General features: G+C 48.8%; 1 protein-coding gene across 9 annotated transcripts; it reads left to right on the plus strand.

Annotated features, from left to right (window-relative positions):
- Positions 1-1,223: 1,223 nt before the first annotated feature.
- LOC148223488 (nucleolar pre-ribosomal-associated protein 1-like) lies at positions 1,224-10,697 on the plus strand. Of its 9 annotated transcripts, XM_088166512.1 has the most exons (7): positions 4,418-6,627; positions 7,266-7,404; positions 7,657-7,740; positions 8,111-8,304; positions 8,533-8,637; positions 9,001-9,119; positions 9,357-10,697. In XM_088166512.1, exons 1-4 carry the CDS (start codon positions 6,412-6,414, stop codon positions 8,242-8,244), a joined length of 573 nt encoding a protein of 190 aa, XP_088022638.1. In that variant the 5' UTR covers positions 4,418-6,411; the 3' UTR covers positions 8,245-8,304; positions 8,533-8,637; positions 9,001-9,119; positions 9,357-10,697. The 9 variants fall into 9 exon arrangements, with proteins under 9 accessions (XP_088022636.1, XP_088022634.1, XP_088022631.1 ...); XM_088166510.1 differs by adding an exon at positions 1,224-1,300 and having other exon boundaries at positions 6,311-6,627; positions 8,533-10,697; XM_088166508.1 differs by adding an exon at positions 4,130-4,411 and having other exon boundaries at positions 6,311-6,627; positions 8,533-10,697.
- Positions 10,698-18,086: the final 7,389 nt, after the last annotated feature.

Here is an 18,086-nt window from a genome sequence, read left to right on the forward strand (position 1 = left end):
GTTGTATTCTGAAAGAAATCTATTTTAATGATATGTGTACGTTTGCACGAAGTTATAGTTAAATATAGCTTGCGGCTGGGCTCTTTAATGAATAGGGGTATTTTTGGTTTTAATTCAATATTTTATGCTTGTGGTGTGTAGTGTGCTGATTTATTTTTTAATGTTATTTACTACGTGCGCTTTTGTTTTTGAGTGAAGGTAACTTTCTGGATGGTTTTGTATTTGAGGCAGAATGAATTGAAGTAGGTTTTTAAAACTGATTTTTCATATGTACGATGGGGAGTTTAGTAGGGGCAGCTCTGATGGTGGGGGCTTGGTTGTTAATTTTATCAGACGGCTTTTGTTAGATACAGCTTTTAATTCTGGAAAGTTTTTTTTTCTAATGTCGTGCTTTGAAGGTGGTTTTCGAGGATGTATGGTATAGCTTTATTTTGTTTGTAGATGGTGTATGATAAGGGCTATGGTCTATTTATCTAATGCCATGTTTTTTCATTCAGGTGTTGATAAGGGAGTTCTTGAATGGCGTTTTGTGTTGTTTTTGTTTTTGGTGGGGCGTTGTTTTTAAAGGATACCTTGATAAGGTTTGCCGATGGCGTTCTAGCCTGTAGCATAAGGCATAGGGTAGTTTTTGAATTATTTTGTGGTGGCTTTGATTCTTGCCAGTATGTAGTGTTTGTTTGAGGTAATGCTGTGTAGCTAATTTCTGTTTTCTTATTAATATTAGAATTGGAGTGTTGTAGTATATGGGCTGTTATTATATCCTAGGGGTTCTATTTCTTTGGTTGGATTGTTTTCTAGTTATGGATAATTTTTCTCAAAAAACCATTTTCAGAATTTCAGGCGTGACACAAAAGAACACTCAGATTGCTGGAAGGGAAACGTGTGCCCAGATTGTCTCGAAGCAGTGCTGCTGTCGGTTCTCGTTCAGTTGTGTCTTCTGAAAATGAGACTGTTGTATTCATTGCGCTGTGCTAAACACTTGTCATTCTCCCAATGCCAGGAAACAGATGAAGCTTGAAGAAAGAGGAAGGAATTTGGAAGCGTACAAACAAGCTGAGAAGAGGTTCAGAGATCAGGGTGCTCACTGGCAGCAGGGGCTGGGGGTTAGGGATGAGCAGGAGCAAAGCCGGAGCACATCAACCTCACCTCGTGTTTTCTCGGGGGCTTTATGGCCCTGGCAAGAGAGAGAGATGTTCACTGACGAGTCCCAGGCCGAGCCGTGAGCACAGCACGTTGTGTTGGAGCTGGGGGTTTTTTTTGAGACGTTCAGCAGCCACACTCTCTAGTCAAGAGTCCTGAGGTTTGTTGCTGCTCCACTTTCATCCTCATATCCAGCTTCCAGCCCTTTTCTTCTCTCTGTCCAGTGTGTCTTTTGTGTTCCTTTCTTGTCCTGTGTGCTCCCCATCCCATTCCCGTTCCCTACGGAGGGGGAGGGTGTGGAGACTGGGGGCTCCGATGTGGTTTGGGGCACCCCAAGGTCCCTGGGAAAGGGAGCCGGGCTGCGCTGGAGGAGCAGGTGAGTCGGGCATGGGGGGGGGGGGGGGGGGTCATGCTGGGTGCCAGAACATTGAGAGGGAGGGGTGGGTGTAGAATGCATGAAAAACAGAACCATAAAAAATAGCTAAATATAGTCTAAAAGGAATGTTTAAATGCTTTTTATTTGGGTAGAGGCACGGTTTTTATAGCTAATATAAAAATAAAATATAAAGACTAGAAATAGATTGGTATACATGTAAAATATAATGAAATATAAGTAGCAAATATCTATGAAAAATCTAGTGTATAACAGAAATAATGCAAATATAAGAATATGTATAAATATAAAATAGAGCTATGAGAATGGTAATAAGAATGGGGTAAAACATCAGTGAGAAATGGAAAAAAACCACATGAAAAATGGTGGGAAAAACAGTGAGAAATGGAGAAAAATCAGTGAAAAATGGGGGGGGGAATCTTTGAAAAATGGGGAAAAAAACCAGTGAGAAATGGGGGAAAAAAAATCCATGAAAAGTGGGGGAATAAATCAGTGAGAAACGGGGAAAAGTGGGGGAAAAAATAATTGAGAAATGGGGAAAAAAATCAGTGATATATGGGGAGAAAATCAGTGATTAATGGGCGGAAAAATGCATGAAAAATGGAAGGAAAAATTCAGAGAGAAATGGGGGCAAATATCAGTGATAAATGGGGGAAAAATGCATGGAAAATGGGGGGAAAATTCAGAGAGAAATGGGGGCAAAAATCAGTGAGCAATGGGGGGGAAAATCGGGAAATATCCATGGAAAAATGGGGGGAAAAAAATCAGTGAGAAATGGGGGAAAAAATCAGTGAGAAATGGGGGAAACATCATGGTGAAATGGGGAAAAAAAATCTTTGATAAATTGGGGAAACAAATCATTGAGAAATGTGGGAAAAAAATCAGTGAGAAATGGGGAAAATATGGGAAAAAATCCACGAAAATTGCGGGAAAAAATGCATGAAAAATTGGGGAAAAATCAGTAAGAAATGGGGGAAAAAATCCATGAAAAATGGCGGGAAAAATCAGATCGGCGATCGATAGCTAATGCGTGCCTATGGATTAGATCGGCGATCGATTGATCGCGCCTGCCGATCGATTATATCGGCGATCGATTGCTAATGCCTGCCGATCGATTAGATCGGCGATCGATTGATCGCGCCTGCCGATCGATTATATCGGCGATCGATTGCTAATGCCTGCCGATCGATTAGATCGGCGATCGATTGATCGCGCCTGCCGATCGATTAGATCGGCGATCGATTGCTAATGCCTGCCGATCGATTCGATCGGCGATCGATTGATCGCGCCTGCCGATCGATTAGATCGGCGATCGATTGCTAATGCCTGCCGATCGATTAGATCGGCGATCGATTGATCGCGCCTGCCGATCGATTCGATCGGCGATCGATTGCTAATGCCTGCCGAACGATTAGATCGGCGATCGATTGATCGCGCCTGCCGATCGATTCGATCGGCGATCGATTGCTAATGCCTGCCGATCGATTAGATCGGCGATCGATTGATCGCGCCTGCCGATCGATTCGATCGGCGATCGATTGCTAATGCCTGCCGATCGATTAGATCGGCGATCGATTGATCGCGCCTGCCGATCGATTAGATCGGCGATCGATTGCTAATGCCTGCCGATCGATTAGATCGGCGATCGATTGATCGCGCCTGCCGATCGATTAGATCGGCGATCGATTGCCAATGCCTGCCGATCGATTCGATCGGCGATCGATTGCTAATGCCTGCCGATCGATTATATCGGCGATCGATTGCCAATGCCTGCCGATCGATTCGATCGGCGATCGATTGCTAATGCCTGCGGATCGATTCGATCGGCGATCGATTGCTAATGCCTGCCGATCGATTTATATCGGCGATCGATTGATCGTGCCTGCCGATCGATTAGCTCGGCGATCGATTGCCAATGCCTGCCGATCGATTAGATCGGCGGTCGATTGCCAATGCCTGCCGATCGATTGCTAATGCACACTATTTGCACACTCCTTGCACACCCTTTGCACTCACACAGATGCAGGAGGTTTCTCAGTTCTGGTCGGGGTTTTTGGGGCGTTCATTCCGGGGGATTTCCTCAAGGATTGGGACACTCCTTGATTCCATCCCTTGCCTGTCTCCCGAGCGCCACCCTGTGGGCAGAGCGCGGTACTGCGCGCCTGCCTCTCCCAAGATGGCGGCTCGGGTGTCGCTCCCCGACCTTCTAACTCTGGCTGCAAAAGGAGGGTGGCACAGCAAGGAGCCCGCTCGCTCTAGTGGGATGCCTGCGCACGACGCCGACACCGATCCCACGGGTGCGATTTTCGGCGGCGTTTCCAATCGTGCGGACATCTCCTTCAGCCCGCTTCGGCCCGGGGAAGAGGGGCGGGGCCGCCAGCGATGGTGCCGGCGCAGCCCGGGCAGGCTCGGGGCGGAGCCGGGGCTTGGCGAGGCGGGGCACGGAGGTCCCGGGGACGGGACCGGGCGGGGCCGGGGCGGTGCTTTAGGGGCGGTCCCCAGTGGTCCCGGGCGGCACCGGGGGCGGGGCCGGGTGATCCCGGAGCGGTACCGAGCTGTGCTGGGGACGGTGCTGCAGGGGCGGTGCCGGGCCCGCCTCAGGGTGATTGAATGCCCAGAAATCGCCTCCTCTGCCCCGTGCTCACACTGAGCTGCGGGCTGCAGCGTGCTGTCGGAGCTCCGCACACAGCACGGATTTGGGCTTCCCCTCCTCTCAAACCCTCTCCCCCTTCTTCCTGCTCCTCATCTTCCTCTTTTTCCTCTCCCTCCGCCTCGCCCCCCTCCCCGGGCCCCTGACTCCCCCCGGGATCCCCTCCTCCGGAGGCGGCCCTTCCGAACCGACCCCCCCTCCAAGCCCCGGAGCCCGAGACCGTTAAGGTAAGCTTTTGAATTGAAATATCAGGATATTCACTCTATCCCACTGGCCTGAAATTTCAGGATTGTACGATTTTTTCTTGAAGCAGTTACCTTTGCTGCAGGATTGTGTGGTCACCAGTCTCCTTTCCTGTGACTCTTGTTGAAATTTGCTGTCAGATAACCGGCTAGTAACGAAATATTTGACAGAAATCAATGCTGTGAACGGACTTCACTGCAGCAGTTGATGAAAGAGCAAAGAAAATGTCTGTCGTGTTTACGCACCCCCCCGAGGCTGAATGAATTCTGATACTGTAATAAATCAGTGCAGTTGGTGCCTGCAAAGGTCTTGACATTGATCAAGAAGATATTGCTTTGGATTTTTACTTTTTATCAGCGTTTCTTTAATCTGTACTTCAGCACTCTAGCCTTTCATAAGTCTTCTCCGGTTTCCTCTGGCCCTGCAGAGTAGTCCTCTCTGTTATTGTCTGATCCCAGCTTTGATGCAAGGAGTACTTTTTGTCTTGAAAATTAGCATCCCCCTCTGCATATTTAAATTAGTTATTTGACTTTTGAGAAAAAGCTGGTCAGCTCGAAGTCCACCAGACACCAGAGGCTGCTGTTTTTAGCACCTTATTCAAAGAGGACATCCTTTAGTTACCTAAGTAGGGGTAGAGATTTACCCTTAGGAATAAGGAATAAATGCAACCAGACTGTCCTGCCAAGAAAAAAAATCCAGTTACAGTGACTGAATTAGGGTTTAGTGGCCCTTGATCCTTGCAAGGGATTAAAGGCAGGTTCACTTGGTCTCCCAGCAATGAATGTCTCAACCGAAAGCTGCTCAAAATGTGCCGTTTTTCTGATGGTTTTGGATTCTTTTGCCAGGTGGGAACATGGACTGCTTGACTTGTTCCTGTGTCCACTTTCCACTTCAGTCCTTTGCATTTTCTCTGAAGGGAAAGCAGGAACAGGGAAGTTGGGGCAGTTCCGTCAGCAGAAAGGCTGCTAAGAATAGATGGTAAGGACTTACTTTTCTGCACAGTGCCATGTAACTGAAGGCTCGTTTTTGGATTTCACATTCTGTTCCTGCCTGGTTTTGTGAGAGCTGCAGGTGCATTTCTGTTTCCAGACCCTGCCAAAAATAGTCGCTTATATTATAATGAATCCTTTTTCCTTCATGTTTTCTTGCTTTAAAAGAATTACCCTGTCAGATTGATGTGAGCAGCAGTTGTTTTTAGATCTGCTGGTGTTGTACACGGAGTAACTGTAGAACAAATGAGTTGTGATGGCTTCCTTGTATTTGATGTGTGGAGAGGAGCAAAGGCACAGATTCATCCTGTGTAATTGCAGTCGTCCAACGTAGGTGCCAGGGTCGGGAAGCTGGGCAAGGTTTCCTCTCTTGCTGGGCCTTAGGGGGAGGGAGTTGAACCCTGGTGTCACTCGGATTCCTTCCTCTTCTCCCTCCTCCTTTCTTGCTTGTAGAGCTGGAGCTCGGGGTCACCGAGTTTGGGTGCTCGCAGTCAGGGCCTGAATTTGGAGAGCAGGAAAGCGGGGGGAAGTTTCTAGGCACGTCAAAGCCTGTCTCTAGGGTGTGGGACTTGTTGGTCTTCCTCACCACCCCCAGCAACTTGCACTTCTCTCTGGACCTTGCTGTGGTCACAGCCCACTGCTCATTTATGTGACTGTTCATCCCTCTGCCTGATTGCTTTAAGTACAAGTAGCCTGATTCAGGTTTAATTTAGCAATGATTTTCCTCTGTTTCATCGGTAGTTTTCTAAAACTCCCCTACAGGCTATTTTGAAGGTGCTTTTTTCTTTTTTTTTTAACTGCCTGTGATGATAGAAAGCTGTACGGCCCTCTGAAAGCAGTATAACCTGCTTTCCAAAAATTACAGAAGTAGGATTTTTATTGTCCACTATGCAGCTGAAGTCCCCCTAGTGAGCCTCTTGAACTGAGGGTGAGGAGAGCGGCAGATACGACTCCTCATCAACCTGCTCTTCTTTTCGTTCCTAAAAGAAGGAAGCATGAAGGTAACTATAGAAAAAGATCTGCATCCCTCGGGGTTTTGTATTTTAGGTGTTTTGAGGTTTATTTACACACCTCCTCCTTTGTTTCCTGGACAGGTTTTACGTGACAGTGGAGCGTTTGAGTACACGTGGAAGGAGCTTTCAATTTGGCTGGAGCACTTGGATAATACAAAAGAAGACCAGAAGGAAGCAGTGATTCAGTTTTTGGAAAAGGTAACGGTGTTCAAATCAGCTGGATAAAAAAATGCAAAGAATAGTGTTAGTGGAAACTGGAGGTCTTGTTGCTATTGTTGAGAAACCTGTCAAAGACCAGCGAATGAATTCTGAGAAAAGCCTTGTTTGGGATTCTTTATACGGAGGTGGCATCCTTCTTGTGTTCAGTGGGAGGGCAGCCAAATGATTTGTAGGAAAATGAAATCCAAAAAGATCAGCTGTTATTACAGCATTGTTGGTGTAAGGGTAGAGTGGTGTAGGTGTGGGTAGCTTTGATCTCCTCTTTAGGTGCCGACATTATCAGAGCTCAGTAGATGGTGGTCCTTGACAAGGAAAGGTGACACTTGCTGTTTACTCTTCAGGATGTTGAATGCCCAGTGCTTTGCCTCCACTGTGGTCTGCCCAGGTACTCGGTGTGTGGTCGCAATCTAGGTGCCAAGTTGTGGTGGGTTTTTGTTTTTCCATCAGTGTGGCCTGTAGAGCAGGAACTGTAGACAGAATCCTGCAGAAGTGCTATGGAAGTTGTCCTCATAAAAGCTGCCCAGCTTTCAGCACGTGGTCGTTCTCAGTACCGTGTGGTTCCCCTGCACTTGCCAGCCAGCAGGTGCACTTACCTTTCTCCCCACCTTTGCTGACAGATCCTGCTGAAGCTGGTGGCCAACCCCTGTCCCTACACTGACAAGGCAGCAGACCTGGTTCAGGCAGCCAGCACGCTCCAGGTGGCTCTGTTTAAACAGGACTCTGATAACATCAGCATCCCCGTCTCTCACATTGATGGTATGTGGTAACCTGTCAACATCCCAACTCCATGACTTGGGGATACACTTTCTAGCCCTAATCAGCAAACTGGGGATGGATAACTCTGGCAGTCCTGTTAAGTAAGGGCCCTCCAGGATTCAGCTCTCCACGTGTTCTTGGTATCAGAAGTCGAAGTGGAATTGCCAAGTTGCCGCTTTACCTCTGAAAGTAATTTCTGCCGTGGTTGTGCCACTTGAACGGTATTTGAAATCTCTCTTCATGCTCTTGCAGCCGCGTTTTTGAACTCAAATGGAAATCTAGCCCTTCTGCCTGGGACTGTTGACAGAGTCATGGAATCCCAGAGTGGTTTGGCCGGCAAGGCTCCTTAAATCTCATCCAGTTCCAGCCCTGCCATGAACAGGGACACCTTTCAGTAGCCCGGGCTGCTCCAAGCCCCAGTGTCCAGCCTGGCTTTGGACACATCCAGGGATCCAGGAGCAGCCACAGCTGCTCCGTGCTGGACAGCAGCATTGAAAGGCAGAGTGAAGGTTCAGCTGTAATTTAGGGGTTGCACTTAACGTTGTATTGTGTGACAAATGTGGCTTTCATACTTTTTTTAATTTTTTTTTTTTTTTATTAAAAAGAATTAAAAAGATGCCTTGTATTCCTGGAGTGTTGCATTCTACGTCTGTTGTTTTTCCTGTTAGTCTGGATTCTTGCTTTGATGTTTTTCTTCACTTATTAGATGTCCTGGATATGGTGGATGTCCTGATCGAGGACAGTGATGGCTTTGATGAAGAAGTTGGGTTCTCTTTAAATGAAGACGTGATCATTTCCCTTCAGTGCTGTTGTCCCTGCTGCATTAGAAGCCAGGAATGAACAAGTCCACGTGGGCCTGGATGCTGATCCCTCTTGCTGGTCCATGACAGCATGTGACAGGTGAGATTTCCAGGTGTCTGATTTAGCAGGAAACTGGTTTGTTCCTTCTTGTGAGGAGGCTCATTGGCTTTGCATGGGCAAAGCCACTCCACGTTTTCCATCTAGGAACAGAGTTGGGGAGCTGTTTGAAAACAGAGTCCCAGAGGTAAACAGCTTGGCTCGGTATTTCTGTGTGGAAATAGAAGAATATCTGTGTCTTCTGATTTTTCTCTCGTCTTTCTTCCACAGGTGTTTTTGTATTCCTGACTTGGGTTTCCATCGGGGACACGTGGCTTGGAGCTCAGGAGCCGGATCGGTTCCTTGCCCACGGCAGATTGGTCTGCACTAGTGCAGGTGACGAATTACAGGATGGCTTGGGAACTCGGAAACAAGGAGAAGCAAGTCTTATGTGTCTTTGCAAAAGGTTTTGGCTACCACAGGGCATTAATTCAGGGAGTTAAGACTTCATCTTTAACGTTCTGTGCTCTGCCAGCATCACTGCGAGCCCTGAAAGCCTCCTGAGCTGTTCTCATACAGACCTATCTTGTTTGGTCAAAAAAAAATCTTAGTTTAGTTTCGTCCAAGAAATGTTACTACTCTGTGCGAGCTCATGGGGAAGCTTTTATTTGGCATCTCTCAGTGGGACATTGAAAGTCCAACTTCCCATTTCTTGAACAGTCTGAGAGGCAGTATTACTTTCTATCATTTTTATCACAGGCATTTTAAACTTTTTGAGGAACCGGCAGGACTGTTTGTGCGGAGGCGTGCGGTTCACAGCCATCCTCTGTCCAACGTAGGATGGGAAAAAAAGGCTGGAGAGCTTCCTACAAGGGGCTGTAAGTGCAAATGACCAGGAGCCCGGGGTTTAGTCATGATGATTTAGTATTTCTTTAAAGACTCTGATTGATTTCATGATGCCAAAACCAGTATGAATAGAAGACTGAAGTCAGGAATCACGATGGTCTCCTTGGGTTTAAAAAGCTTTAATGGTGTTTCAAGACATTTGTATGAGACCTGGTTTGTTTTTTCTTACCCTTTTATTCAATCAAAAAAAAAAAAAAAAAAAAAAAAAGCCTTGATCCATCACTGCTGCTGTGATGTGTGACAAATGCCTGTCCTCCCTCCACGTGGAACAGGTGAGAGGTGGAACTGAAGCCCAAAGAGTTTTCTGCCCACTGATAACATGTGAGTCATATTGGGAATTCTCTGCAGAATGGCAACAGTTGTTCTTGAATTTGGCCATGAGGGGAGTGGAACATGGCAGCCCGGGTCTGAGAAGGTGCAGTGCCAGAAGGAGAAGCTTTGAAATGTTAAATCAGGATTGATTCAGGTGACTCGCGACCGCGTGCTGTGCCCAGGTCCCTGGTAGAAATACTGTGCAGGGAAAAGCCAGAGCTGCCTGTGCTATGAGCTGAATTTTTTATTGGGGGGGGGGGGGGGACACGGTGTGTGAAATAAGAATGAGGTGCAAATGAGGGAATTGCTTGTGTGTGTGAATATTCTTGTCCTAAAGGAGCGCTGCCCGGTGCTCCTCCCTTGCTGTGCCCCTCTCCTGGTGAGCCTCTGTCCTGCTGGCCGTGCCTCTCTGTCTCCGTGCCTGTGCTGCTCCTTGCCCGTCTTTGCCCGCCCCGCACGGGCTGTGCTCGCTTCCTCTCTGGCTCCTGGGTTCCCTCTTTGTCATGGTACCCCTCAGTCCTTGCTGTGTGTTTGGCACTCTCTGTCTTTTCTCCGTCCTTCTCTGTGCCTCTGTGGTGCTCCCTGTGCCGTTGTTTCCCGTGGGATCCTTGTGTCCCGGTCACTGTCTGTCCTAGGGTGATGTTATGGTGTTTCTATCTCCAATCATGTGTCCTGATTATGTTTGGTATTATGTCCTGTGCTTCCAGGACTGACTCTGAGAGTGAAGCTTTGTTTTGTCTTGTTATCAGCCGGCTCACCTCCCCCATGGTCTATGTTTAGGAGAGGTTTTAGCTCGGTTTGCTTGCTTGCCTGCTTGCTTGCTTGCTTGCTTGCTTGCCTGCCTGCTTGCTTGCTTGCCTGCTTGCTCGCTTCTGCCTCTTTTTCTTTCCTTCGCTTTGCCCTTGCTTTTTTCTTATTAGTTAGTTCAGCTAGGCAGTCCAACTTTTTCCCTGGACTGTTTTCTCTTCCACCCCGTCCCCTCCCTCTCCTGGATACCATCTGAACCTGTTCCGGACGGGGACCTGGGAAACCCCAAGAAACACCGGGAGTCTACACTCTGTCACCTGCAGCAGCCATTCCCAAGCGCCAGAGACTGATAACTGGGCGACCACTCGCCAGAGAGATTGAACTCGTCATCCCTTCAGAACGGTGAAAGAGTTTTTTGTCAGCTGGTGTTGTCTTTTTTCCCTGTGCTGGGGAGTGTCTTGCTTGTTAAATAAAGAGGTTTTTTTCTCCCACTCTTCTCCGAGGAAATTCTTCCCGAACCCGGTGGGGTGGGGGGGAGGAGTCGTGGGGTTTGCTGTCTGGGGGCTCCTTCTGGAGGTTTTCCCCCAAATTTGCCCAAAACCAGGACACTGTCCCTGTTCATTTTTAATCCCTCCCTCTTGTGCTGCCCATCCAGCATGCCAGGGGTTTCTTTTCGTTTTTTGGTTATTTTTCGTTTTCATTTTTCTTCTTCTTTTTTTTTTTTTTTAGGGGGGGTTCCATTTCATCGTGCACCTTGATGTTGATTTTCTTCCCTTGTCCTCTCTGCTGCCCCTCCTCCTTTCTGCCCCTTGTCCCCTGTGTCTGCAGGGCTGGGGAGGAACTTCAGCCCTTGTGGGGGTTGCCCTCCCTTTTCTGGTGTCAGCAGAGTCACTTTCTGTGGGATGGACACATGGGAGGGGTTGCAGTCAAGTGCCCTGCTGCTGTCCAGGGCAGTTGGAGTCGTTCTGTGCCTTCTTTGGGGTGAGGAAAAAAGGCTGAGGGGGGCTCCGACGTGGTTTGGGGCACCCCAAGGTCCCTGGGAGAGGGAGCCGGGCTGCGCTGGAGGAGCAGGTGAGTCGGGCATGGGGGGGGGTCATGGTGGGTGCCAGAACATTGAGAGGGAGGGGTGGGTGTAGAATGCATGAAAAACAGAACCATAAAAAACAGCTAAATATAGTCTAAAAGGAATGTTTTATTGGTTTGTGTTTGGATAGAGGTAGGGTTTTTTTATAGATACTGTATATATAAAAGATAAAGAATAAAAATATAGAAGCAAATATAAGAAACCAATATATAAATATATTACATTACATTATATTTTGTTATGAAAATAGAAATATATAAATATTTAGACTTTAAAAGGAATTTTTTATTGTTTTTCATTTGGTTAGAGGAGGGTTTTTAATAAATAATATAAATAATATAGGCAAAAATATACAAATATGCAAAAATAGATACTGACATAAAATTATTATAACTATATATGCATATATATATGTAAGTATAAATATATAGAAATAAATATAAATATAAAATACATGTATGTAGTATGTAATATAAATAATTTATCGATTTTAATATGTTATATTAAATAGTATGTTATAATAGAATGTAAATAGCATATAGTATATTAATATACTAGTAAAAAATACGTTAAATAGTATATAAATATAGAATACACAATATAGACATATAAATCTACAGATATAAATATGAAAACTAAATAAAAAAATATATTCAAATATAATTTAAAATAATCGAGTTTTTTGTTTCTATTTGGTTAGAGGCAGAGCTTTTAAAGAAATAATATTAAAAACTATGAACCTACAAATATAGATGGATATACATAAAATAGAAATACCATTAGTAATATAAATCTATGTATATAATGAATAATAAAATAATATTGTATATATGATAAATAGAATAGCAATTAAATTGAATATATGAAATATGTCTAGATTATGACTAGAAATTAAATATTAAAAAATAGATTATTTCTATATATAAAAGGGTTTTTTTTTCATTTGGTCAGAGGCAGGGCATTTTTAGTTTGGGTCGGGGTTTTTTTGGGGCGTTCATTGAGAGGATTTTATGACGGGTGGGGACTCTGGTGCTTGGAACTCTCTCCCTTCTCTGGCTGTCCCTGACAGGGCGGCAGTGCCGGGCTGAGTTGGGCGGCAGTGCTGCCGCCGTGTGGACACAGGCGGGTACTGCACCGTGCCCCTCTCAGGATGGCGGAAGGGCCCGCGGGCCGGGACCCAGCCCTGCGGCAGCGCTCAAGATAGCGGCCTCTCTAGGACCCCGGCGGATAGGCGTCTACATAAAACGCCTGTCCGCGCTCGCCGGCGCCCTCACGCCCGCGGCAGCGCGGACCGCGCGGCCGTTGTCGGCACACTCTGACACGTCCGGGAAAATTGTCGGCGAGCGGATCGGCGTCGGCGATGTAATCAGGCATCTTATGCCTACACACCGGGGTCCTGATTTTTTCCCGCCCTTTCTGCCGCCATTTTTGGCAGGTCAGCCGGGGTGCCGCCCGAGCCGCCATTTTGAGAGTCCCGACACGCTCAAGATGGCGGCCTCTCTAGGACCCCGGCGGATAGGCGTCTACGTAAAACGCCTGCCCGCGCCCGCCGGCGCCCTCACGCCCGCGGCACCGCGGACCGCGCGGCCGTTGTCGGCACACTCTGACACGTCCGGGAAAATTGTCGGCGAGCGGATCGGCGTCGGCGATGTAATCAGGCATCTTATGCCTACACACCGGGGTCCTGATTTTTTCCCGCCCTTTCTGCCGCCATTTTTGGCAGGTCAGCCGGGGTGCCGCCCGAGCCGCCATTTTGAGAGTCCCGACACGCTCAAGATGGCGGCCTCTCTAGGACCCCGGCGGATAGGCGTCTACGTAAAACGCCTGCCCGCGCCCGCCGGCGCCCTCACGCCCGCGGCACCGCGGACCGCGCGGCCGTTGTCGGCACGCTCTGAAACATCCGGGAAAATTGGCGGCGAGCGGATCGGCGTCGGCGATGTAATCAGGCATCTTATGCCTACACACCGGGGTCCTGATTTTTTCCCGCCCTTTCTGCCGCCATTTTGGGAAGGTCAGCCGGGGTGCCGCCCGAGCCGCCATTTTGAGAGTCCCGACACGCTCAAGATGGCGGCCTCTCTAGGACCCCGGCGGATAGGCATCTACATAAAACGCCTGCCCGCGTTCGCCGGCATAAAAATAAATATGCATAAATATAAACATAGACATAAACATGCACAAACGTTAACCTGCATAGATATAAACATAAACATAAACATAAACATGCAAAACAATAATAATAAATATAAATATAAACATAATTAGAAATAGAAATACAAACATTAATAAAATCAGTGAGAAATGGGGTAAAATCAGTGAGAAATGGGGGGGAAAATCCATGAAAAATGATGGAAAAATCAGAGAGAAATGGGGGGAAAATCGGTGAGGAATGGGGAAAAAGATCAACGAAAAATTGGGAAAAATCAGTCAGAAGTGGGGGATAAAAATCAGTGAGAAATGGGGGGAAAAGTCGGTGAGAAATGGGGAAAAAATCAGTGATCAACGGGCGGGAAAATGCATGAAAAATGGGGGGAATAATTCAGAGAGAAATGGGGGCAAATATCAGTGAGAAATGGGGGGGGAAATCAGGAAATATCCATGAAAATTGGGGGAAACATCCATGAAAAATGGCGGAAAAAATCAGTGAGAAATGGGGAAAAATGGGGAAAAAGGAGTGATAAATGGGGGAAAAAAATCAATGAGAAATGGGGAAAAATGGGGGAAAAATCCACGAAAAATGGGTGGAAAAATCCATGAAAAATCAACGGAAAAATCAGTGAGAAATGGGGGAAACATCATGGTGAAATGGGGAAAAAATCAGAGAGAAATGGGGAAAAATCATTGAAAAATGGGGGATAAAAATCAGTGAGAAATGGGGGGAAAATGGGGAAAAACATCAGTGAGAAATGGGGAAAAAAATCTTTGATAAATTGGGGCAAAAATCATTGAGAAATGGGGAAAAAAATCAGTGAGAAATGGGGAAAATTTGGGAAAAATCCACGAAAATTGCGGGAAAAAATGCTTGAAAAATTGGGGAAAAAAATCCGAGAGAAAATCCCCGGGAATCCCCGGGAAAATCCCCCCGGAATCCCCGAGAAAATCCCCCAGGAATCCCCCAGAAAATCTCCCCGAAATCCCCGGGATCATCTCCCCGGAATCCCCGAGAAAATCCCTCGGAATTCCCCGGGAAAATCAACCCGGAATCCCCGGGAAAATCCCCCAGGAAAATCCCCGGGATAATCACCCCGGAATCCCCTGGAAAATCCCCTAGGAATCCCCGAGAAAATCCCCCCGGAATTCGCCGGGAAAATCCCCCCGGAATCCCCGAGAAAATCCCCCCAGATTCCCCGGAAAATCCCCCCGGAATACTCTGCAATATCCCCCCGGAATCCCCGAGAAAATCCCCCGGAATCCCCGGGAAAATCCCCCAGGAAAATCCCCGGGATAATCACCCCGGAATCCCCTGGAAAATCCCCTAGGAATCCCCGAGAAAATCCCCCGGAGTCCCCGGGAAAATCAACCCGGAGTCCGATGGAAAATCCCCCCAGAATCCACGCGAAAATCCCCCGGAATTCCCCTAGAAAATCCCCCCGGACTGCCCGAGAAATTTCCGCCGGAATCCCCGGGAAAATCCCCCCGGAATCCACGCGAAAATCCCCCAGAAATCCCTGTGAAAGCCCCCCCGGAATCCCCAAGAAAATCTCCCCGGAATCCCCGAGAAAATTCGCCCGTAATACTCGGGAAAATATGCCCGGAATCCCCTGGAAAAACCCCCCGGAATCCCCTGGATAATCCCCCCGGAATCCCCTGGATAATCCCCCCGGAATAGCCGATAAAATCCCCCTGGAATCTCCAGGAAAATGCCCCGGGAATACGCGAGAAAATCTCCCCGGAATCCCCGAGAAAATCCCCCCGGAATCCCCTGGAAAATCCCCCCTGAATCCCCTGAAAATCCCTCGGAATTCCCCGGGAAAATCCTCCCGGAATCCACGAGAATATCCGCCCGGAATCCCCGGGAAAATCCTCCAGAAATCCCCGAGAAAATCCCCCGGAGTCCCCGGGAAAATCAACCCGGAGTCCGATGGAAAATCCCCCCGGAATCCCCGAGAAAATCCCCCGGAGTTCCCCTGGAAAATCCCCCCGGACTCCCCGAGAAATTCCTCCCGGAATCCCCGGGAAAATCCCCCCGGAATCCGCGAGAAAATCCCCCCGGAATCCAGGCGAAAATCCCCCAGAAATCCCCGTGAAAGCCCCCCCGGAATCCCCAAGAAAATCTCCCCGGAATCCCCGAGAAAATTCGCCCGTAATACTCGGGAAAATATGCCCGGAATCCCCTGGAAAATCCCCCCGGAATCCCCTGGAAAATCCCCCCGGAATCCCCGACAAAATCCCCCCGGAATCCCCGGAAAATGCCCCCCGAATCCCCGGGATACTCACCCCGAGATCCCCGGGAAAATCCCCTGGAATTACCAGGGAAAATCCCCCCGCAATCCCAGGGAAAATCCCCCCAGAATCCCCGCGAAAATCGGCCCCGAATCCCCTGGAAAATTCCCCCGGAATCCCCGGAAAATCCCCCCGGAATCCCCGGGAAAATCCCCCCGGAATCCCCGAGAAAATCCCCCCGGAATTCCCCGGGAAAATCCCCCGGGAATCCCCGAGAAAATCCCCCCGGAATCCCCGAGAAAATCCCCCCGGAATTCCTCGGGAAAATCGTCCCGGAATCCACGAGAAAATCCCCCGGAATCCCCGACAAAATCCTCCCGGAATACTCGGGAAAATCCCCCCGGAATCCCCGGGGAAATCCCCACGGAATCCCCGAGAAAACCCCCCCGAAATACTCGGGAAAATCCCCCCGGAATCCCCGAGAATATCCCCCCGGAATCCCCGGGAAAATCCCCATGAATTCCCCGGGAAAATAATCTCGGAATCCCCGAGAAAATCTCCCCGGAATCACCGAGATAATGGCCCCGGAATACCCGAGAACATCCCCCGGAATTGCCCGAGAAAATCATCCCGTAATCCCCGAGGAAATCCCCACGGAACACTCGGGAAAATCCCCCCGGAATTCCTCGTAAAATCACCCCGGATACCCCGGGAAAATCCCTCCGGACTCCCCGAAAAATTCCCCCCGGAATACTCGGGAAAATCCCCCCGGAATCCCCGGGAAAATCCACCGGGAATTCCCCGGGAAATTCCTCGCTGAAACCCCTGGAAAATCCCCCCGGAATTCCCCGGGAATATCCCCTCGGAATCCCCGGGAAAATCCCCCCGGAATTCCCCGGGAATATCCCCTCGGAATCCCCGGGAAAATCCCCCCGGACTCCCCGAAAAAATCCCCCCGGAATACTCGGGAAAATCCCCCCGGAATACTCCTGAAAATCCTCCCGGAATTCCCGAGAAAATCCCCCGGAATTCCCTGAGAAAATCGCCCCGGAATCCCAGTGAAAATCCCCCCGGAATCCCCGTGAAAATCCCCCCGGAATCCCCGGGAAAATCCCCCAGGAATCCCCTGGAAAATCCCCCAGGTATCCCCGATAAAATCCCCCTGGAATCCCCTGGATAATCCCCATGGAATCCCTTGGAAAATCCCCCAGGAATCCCCGAGAAAATATGCCCGGAATCCCCTGGAAAATCCCCCTGGAATCGCGGGGAAAATCCCCCCGGATTTCCCGGGAAAAATCCCCCCGGAATCCCCGATAAAATCTCCCCGGAATCCCTGAGAAAATCCCCCCGGAATCCGCGAGAAAATATGCCCAGAATCCCCGATAAAATCCCCCCGGGATCCCCGGGAATATCCCCCAGGAATCCCCGATAAAATCCCCCCGGAATCCCCCAGAAAATCCCCCCGGAATCCCCGACAAAATCCCCCCGGAATTCCCGAGAAAATCCCCCCGGAATCCCCGGAAAATCCCCGCGGAATTCCGGTCCATTTCTGTAGGAGAATAGTTTGTAAGGATAGCGCAGAAGGCACTAGTTGCCAACGAGTTACAGCTGTACTGATTAGCAAGGAGTGGAAACAGCCTTGCCTGCCCAGTGAGGCTGGTTGTTATAAAAGCGTGGGTCAGCTGGCTGCCAGTTTCACTAAGCACAGCTCCAGCTGGAGGTGCAGAGCCTGCTGCAGTGTGGGCTGGAGCCTGCTGGCTGTGCTGTGAGGAGGAAGGGACACGTGGCCGTGCAAGGGATGGACAAGGTGAGAGGATGCTGTGTGTGGGACAGACAGGCTCAGGTGGCTGGGGAAGGGACAGGCTGGGGTTTAGCCAGTCGTACAGAGGAGAGGAGGAGTCGGGGCTGTGTGGAGCTGCCTGTGAGAAAAGGAGTCAGAGTTGCCTCAAAGAAATCTGTGGAGAGAAGGCATGAAAAGTGTGTAATGAAAGACTAATGTTGGTGCCTGTCATGTCTGTCTTGATAGAATTGCTACACGTTTTCTCTGAATGCTTGAATTTAGACATAAAATGAAAACTTTATTGTAAGAAAGGAATGCATTTCTCACCAAAGTGGTGTAGGGTGGGGGATCACAACTCACAGATGGCCTGGAAGCGGAACGGCCACAGGGGTTACTGTAACTGGGCCTCCAGTACCAAAGCCCCAGTGGGTTTAAAGGCTAGAGCTGGGCTGGGATTAGCACGGGCTCTGCAGCTGGGCTCATGCACAGGTCTGTCAGCACTCCTACCCGAGGACAGTCCCTCACCTAGGGAGAGGTTCTAGGCCTGGAGATGAAGCTGAGTTTGGGAAGGGTGATGAGGACATGGTTAGGGAGGGATGTAAATGCATATCAAAAGACTTAATTTTGAGGGGTGGC

This window comes from Sturnus vulgaris, chromosome 6 (genome assembly GCF_052056855.1).
Source record: "Sturnus vulgaris isolate bStuVul1 chromosome 6, bStuVul1.hap1, whole genome shotgun sequence".
NCBI lineage: Eukaryota > Metazoa > Chordata > Aves > Passeriformes > Sturnidae > Sturnus > Sturnus vulgaris.

Coding starts and splice junctions, on each gene's coding strand:
- LOC148223488 (XM_088166510.1), top strand. CDS start 6,412: ATGAAGGTAACTATAGAAAAAGATCTGCATCCCTCGGGGTTTTGTATT. Junction 6,628..7,265: donor TGATTCAGTTTTTGGAAAAG/GTAACGGTGTTC, acceptor CTTTGCTGACAG/ATCCTGCTGAAGCTGGTGGC. Junction 7,741..8,110: donor ATCCCAGAGTGGTTTGGCCG/GCAAGGCTCCTT, acceptor TTCACTTATTAG/ATGTCCTGGATATGGTGGAT.